The sequence below is a fragment of the Phaenicophaeus curvirostris genome, chromosome 9 (genome assembly GCF_032191515.1).
Source record: "Phaenicophaeus curvirostris isolate KB17595 chromosome 9, BPBGC_Pcur_1.0, whole genome shotgun sequence".
NCBI classification, from domain to species: domain Eukaryota; kingdom Metazoa; phylum Chordata; class Aves; order Cuculiformes; family Cuculidae; genus Phaenicophaeus; species Phaenicophaeus curvirostris.
In genome coordinates, this window is record NC_091400.1 from 21,752,789 (window position 1) to 21,758,788 (window position 6,000).

Below are 6,000 nucleotides of genomic sequence, written 5' to 3' on the forward strand. Positions count from 1 at the left end.
AACAGAATGCTACTGGAGAAGGCTGTGTTGCTAACAGCTGCCCCAGCTGTGGTGGCTGAGAGGTGTTTTTTTATAGATGCAGAGCTTTTGTTTGCTAGGGGAAAAAGCGAACCAAGGAAGGCAAACAAGATGCTACCAGACAACAATTCCCTCAGGTCACTTTTGGTCTGAGCTGAATTTTGACCTGTGACTGAGACCATATGATCTATAAGTCCAGTGCATCCTATTGCAACTTCTTTTTACCGTTTTCTGTATAATGCGTGAAGATCTGCAAACTTTTTTTGCTCTAGAAAATTGTAGGTCCAACTGCACCATAGCTCTCAACACATGCTCAATTTAAAAGCAGCAAACATGACTGGAACAGTTTTTCATGTGCTTTAGTATGTATGTATGTATTTATTTATTTATTTGGATAATTGAGTTTTCCCTCAGCTAAGGAAAAGCTGGTGTTGCTGACATTACAATGTGTTTTTAAAGAAAGACTGATACCACAACATATGCAAGCAACTGCAAGGCCGTTACTTACCCAGCATAATTAGAACATCCATTCCAAGGGGGGAAAACATTTAAAAGATAAAGAGCAAATTTAAAAATTATTCTTCCCAATGCATTTTTTTCATAATTATAGTTTTAACTGCTTGTGGTGATGGTAAAAGGAGCTACTTAAGAAAAATTAGAAGCCTCATTTGGGAACGATGATCCCTCAAGAGACCTTGTGTTGTCATTTCTTAAGAACTGTGAGCAGAAACCTCATTCAGGATGCTGTGTGTTGTTTTGATGTATAAGGGATATACTCAGCTTATTATAGCCAATGCTGGATATTTTAATTAAAACCCAGTACAACAGCCACAGATGTATTGTTTTCCCCCTTATTACTCCCCTTGTTTGTGCACAAAGGCACAAGCATACTCCTGCCCCTGAACTGCAAGGAATAAATGCCATAGCAGATAGGCAGGAAGAATCAGTAGGTTTCCTAAATTAATGTGTGACATTTCTGAGCATCAAAATTCACTTTGCAGCACACAAGCCTTCTGTAGCTCTCTGGGTTTTCTGTGGTTGGCAAAGGGAGGTGGGAAATGGAGAGCAAAAACAAAACAAACCAACCACCAGTCACCACATTTAATTTATGAGGAGGATTATTGTTTTACAAATAACCTTCATGATAAATAAAGTCTCATGGCAACATTTTCAACTGCGCTTTTATCAAGAATAGCTGAGCAGTGTGTGTAAGATGCGGGGCAGTCGAATTGCAGCTGTGTGCCTGGGTAGGGAATCTCTGCGGAGACAACGCTTCCTTAATTTAAACAATTGTAAGCTGCAGGAGTTCAAAAATTTCAGCTGACTTTAACTGTCACTAGCCCGAGCACCTTTATCCCCAGGCGAGCAGCAGCAGCTGGATTTCATTTCCTGCTGCCAGACTGTCCGACATCTTTGCTGAACATCCCGGGAACCGAGCGTCTTTACTTTAAGGATTTTATTCAAGGTGACAGCTCCTCACACTTTAGCGTTCAGATCACCTCAAGTAGCTGAGATATCAGTGAAAATGAGAGCACTTCTCCAGCAAACTCCAAATTTAGATTGACTGAGGTTATCCTTAGGCCTCCAGACCCAGCCTCCACGACAGCACAGGCATGCCAGTAACTTTAAAACTACAGAGGAGTTTGTAATGATGTCTGGGGAGAAATATTCTGCTGGAGCAGTGGAGGATACTATAAGCGATAGGAAATGATGTCAGATTTAGTTAGGGCTGGAGACAGTGTTAGAATATACTTGGCATAATATGGCACCGGTATCTCTGTCAACATCTCTGTTTTCTGTCACCGCACACAATCCCAGGCCTGTCTGTAGCCCTGACAGTGTCTTTTCAGATCAGGTTATTGCCAACTCTCAGACTGGCTCAGCGCAGCACCATACAGCCCCCTTTGTTTGAAGTCTGCCCTTTTGTCATTAATGCACTTGATGTCTATTTAAATCTGACGGTGAATGCAGTATCTGTTTTCCTGTCAAGAGATCATTGACAATATTAATACCTCATGTCCTTGCCTCATTTTCGAAGCGCTGACACCTAGCTACAGTCTCCAGCATTCATCAAACAGCACTCTCTCACCAGCATCTCTATAAACAGTCTTGCTTCCAGTCCTTAAGAAATGCGGCAGACCTCAAACAAGACTTTTATCAATGCCAGTGAAAAAGGAGTCTAAGAATGCCATTAATAAACTGTTCGTATCCTTTACATTCAGAGCTCTTAATGGCCTTGTTACCAACCTAATGCCGGCTGCAGTTTGACTTGGAATGTCATCTTGTTGAGAGGGAAAAAACCCTTGCTTTTCATTAACTGCTTGTTTAGAAATGAGAATATCATCTCTTGAATGTGGAAACTGGTCCACTAGAGAAATTATTGAAATTGCAATTATTGAAGAAGACTCTGTGAAGGAAGCAGAAGGGCTTAGGAACTGCACCATATGGTCCTAGTTTGTGATATCCTGAAGAGGAATGTGTTTTTCACAACAAATGACAGGCCTATCAATTTATTTATTTATTTATTTGTTTATTTATTTCCATAGGCATATGGGACTATCCTGATGTCTTGGAAGGAAAGAAAAGCATGAGTTAACATTAATCTTGTACAGCCCATGACTTCCAAAGTTTTAGTTGTGTATCTGATGCACGTTATACTGAAAAAATAGAATGTAAAAGCTTGCATACTTAATTCATAGTGCAGGTGAGCACAGTGTTTGCGATGTGAGTCCTGGAAAGCTGAAATAACATGGAATTGAGGATCTACTCCTCCCTTGTCTTTCACTTTTCTGTAAGGCAGTGTTTCTCTCCTTTGGGCTAGGTTATGTTTGCCCTTATGGGAGGTGAGTTATATACTTCAGTTGCTGCTGTGTTATGACACTCCCAAGGTAGATGAGACTTTCACCTTCATTCCGTACATGGGAGATGACTTTAATTTGACTCTACGTGCCTGGGGGCACAAAGAACAGCCCTGCTAGTAAAATTTAGCATCTTTGAGGATGTTCACAGGTGGGATGTGACTGTGAACTTACGCTTTCACATACCACTTAGTACCACCAGAGGGGATGCTTTTGAAGAAGGTAGTGAGATCTGCAGGAGTATGTGTCTCTCCAACAGCAGTTAAGGTTTCCTCAGGCATCTTGCCATCTGTACCCACTGAGAGTTATGTGCTTTGTCTCTGTTCTGGCTAATTTTTGAAAGCATCCTCTATTTACCAATATTTAGCATAATTTCTAATTGCATCTTGTTTACAGGATGTTGTTTGGAGAGCTCCTTTGAAAACGTTTTTACTGAATGTTTATTTGTAAGTCTGGGAAAAATGCTAGAGCCTGTTGGGCTAATGGTTAGCAAGTCTGAAGTTCTAGCCAACATCTGTCTATGACCTCACGTGTGGCTTTCAGATGGTCACTTCAGTTCTTTGCCACTGCAAAGCAGGGCTGCCTTTAGGTGTTTGCAGGATGACTTTGTGAGAGTTTGAAAGGTTTCTCCTGGACCCATATTAAACTGTAACTGCTGCTTCTTTCTTTTTGACTTTAATCATCGAGAAATGTAACTTCAGCCCTTACTTTCTGGTTTTCAAAACCTGGAGAGAGATATTGTGACATAAAATATGGTGTATAGCGTTTCAGTGTTCTGCCATTCCATTTTTGAAGACACGTCTGGGTGTATGTTTAACAGGATAGGTCATGCAGGTATTTGAAGACATGTTTTCACCAGGGTATTCAACACTATAGAATGAAATGGTAATACTGAGTATTTTAAATGCACCAACTTCCTTTTGCAGGACAAGAGAAAACTGTTCCCTTTCCTCCTTCAGTTTTCCCTATTTTTGTGCTTTATTTGCATACTATGTTACTCCTGTCCTAATTGTCATTAATTTCCTTTTTATTGTAGGCATTTTGGGAAAATGCCGCTTCGTTTACTATGGAAAACATTCTGAGGGCAACAGATTCATCCGAGACGATCAGCTATAAAACACAGCGTTGTTTCATGCCTCTTCAATCATTCCCCATAAGAAGCACAAATTGCATCTAAATTTTAAGCATGTAACTAAAGTCCTCTAGTGCCTTCTGCTGACTTTGCCAAGCCTGTCAAGTTCATCCTTCTATCTTAGTCTGAGTAGTCACATAGAGATTGACACAATTGCCTTTAAGCAGGTCCCATCCACCAGCGTGACAGACAGCTGCGGCCGAGCACCCGGCCTGACAGGAGGAGCACCGTGATGGATTGCCTGGGCCAATTGCTGCTCGCAGAAGAGCAGGGGTCACACTTGGGGCTTCAGTGAGCATGCTCCATCGGTCGGCACCGTAGCAAAAGCAGCGTGTTTATCTCCAGTTTTCCTGTTGAGCGAAAGTGGCTGGTGATATCAAAGTGTTTATAAAAGAGAGAGGCTGTAATTTCAGATGAAAAAGCCCTTATCTGTTCTTTTTTTCTTCCCTGTGAATTAAGTGCTTGTGTTTCATCTCATACATGCTTACACAAATCCTTTCACAGGGGGGGTTTTGGCTTGGTGTGTGTCACCTGTCACCCTCTGTCCTCAAATGAGCCTAGTTGGTTTATTTTTTCTTTCCATGGGGAAGAAAAATAATATAATGAAGATATTTTGGCCGTGCAGAGTACTATCAGTTTGTATATTGTTTGTATGGAAAGGAAAATGATTTAAGCAATTTTGCAGACAAACAAAATTTACTAGTTCTTAAATTACTTCTCAATATTTACCAACTCTGACCTTCAGAAAAGCAGTCATTTTTTAATGCTGTGGAATAGTGGCACAGCTTAACTCTATATACTTTGAAGCCCTTAGTTTTGATGTCTGCAGTGTATTATTGCTGGTTTATTGCACAAGATATTTTCAAATTGTACAGAGATTACACTTGGAATTAAATGATTAAATTTGGAAAGAAGAAAGTGCTTAAAAGGAGTGATATAAACTAAAATTTCCACCAAATGGGTATGAATATTCAGAGAAGAAAAATCTCAATAAAAGTAACCAGTGGAATTAACATAATTAGCAGCTTTACTAATATGTTTTAGAGACAAACTCTGATTAATCCCTTTTGATGTCTGTGTAAGAAAGACTATTGTCAAATTTTTGGTGGGAAAAAAAAAATGTCATTTTTCCTGCTTTTCTTGTGATGAGGTTGGACATATTTAGAATCATGAACTTGTTACTGTGGAAAAAAAAAATCTCAATTCTTCATGCATGTATTGTGTTAAATGCTACTGGATACAGTGGGATTGGCCAAAGAATTTTGCATATTCTAACCTCTAGGCAGTTCCGAATCAATGCATATTGGTCCCTGTTGAAAGCCACTATTGTCTGGCTGGTTTTGGCAAAAGAAGTTACTTGGTCTCTATTCACTTTCCTAGCTGACAAAATAACAGTTTTTAGAAGTTGCCTGTTTCAGGGGGCTGTTATCGGCCAGCGTTGCAGGTCGAAGTGTACTGGATATTGAACCCAATCGTGAAATCAGGTTTGACTGATAAAATGGAGACACTGGCAGAGTGACAAAGGAAAGCTTACTGCTGCAGGGTGGTTTAGGCCTTACTCAGTAAGTGGAAGCCTTCACTCACTCTGAAAGTCTATAATAAATCTTTAACAGATACTTAAAGTCAGTGATGAACATAGAAAGATCTAGTTCACGCCATCTGCGGTTCAAATTGAGTGCTGATCTGTTTGCCATACATGTTGGTGTCTGGAAAGCCCTTTTTGGCTGCTTGTAACACCTCTGCTCGTGTCATACATGGCTACGAGCGAAATGCCAGTTCACCTTAGAAGTCGTAGGAGATCTTGGAAAAAGGAAAACTACATGCTTCTTTTTTATATCAAAAATATCATTAGAAATATTTAGGGTGCCTGTCATCTCTCTTGGTTACCAGAATAACAACAATCCTCACTTGTTCCTATCCTATTGTCTGGTTTGGAGCCTCCACACATTTTGGTCGTGGCATATTTGAGGCAGCAGGGCTCTGAGTAGGAGC

At 40.3% G+C, this 6,000-nt stretch overlaps 1 protein-coding gene across 1 annotated transcript in view; it reads left to right on the plus strand.

The window, feature by feature from the left end:
- LRMDA (leucine rich melanocyte differentiation associated) overlaps positions 1-5,770 on the plus strand; it is a 607,298-nt gene extending 601,528 nt beyond the window's left edge. Inside the window, exon 7 of the mRNA XM_069863479.1 lies at positions 3,913-5,770. Coding sequence (XP_069719580.1) covers positions 3,913-3,992 — 80 coding nt within the window. The 3' untranslated portion in view covers positions 3,993-5,770. The remainder of the gene's footprint in view (positions 1-3,912) is intronic.
- Positions 5,771-6,000: the final 230 nt, after the last annotated feature.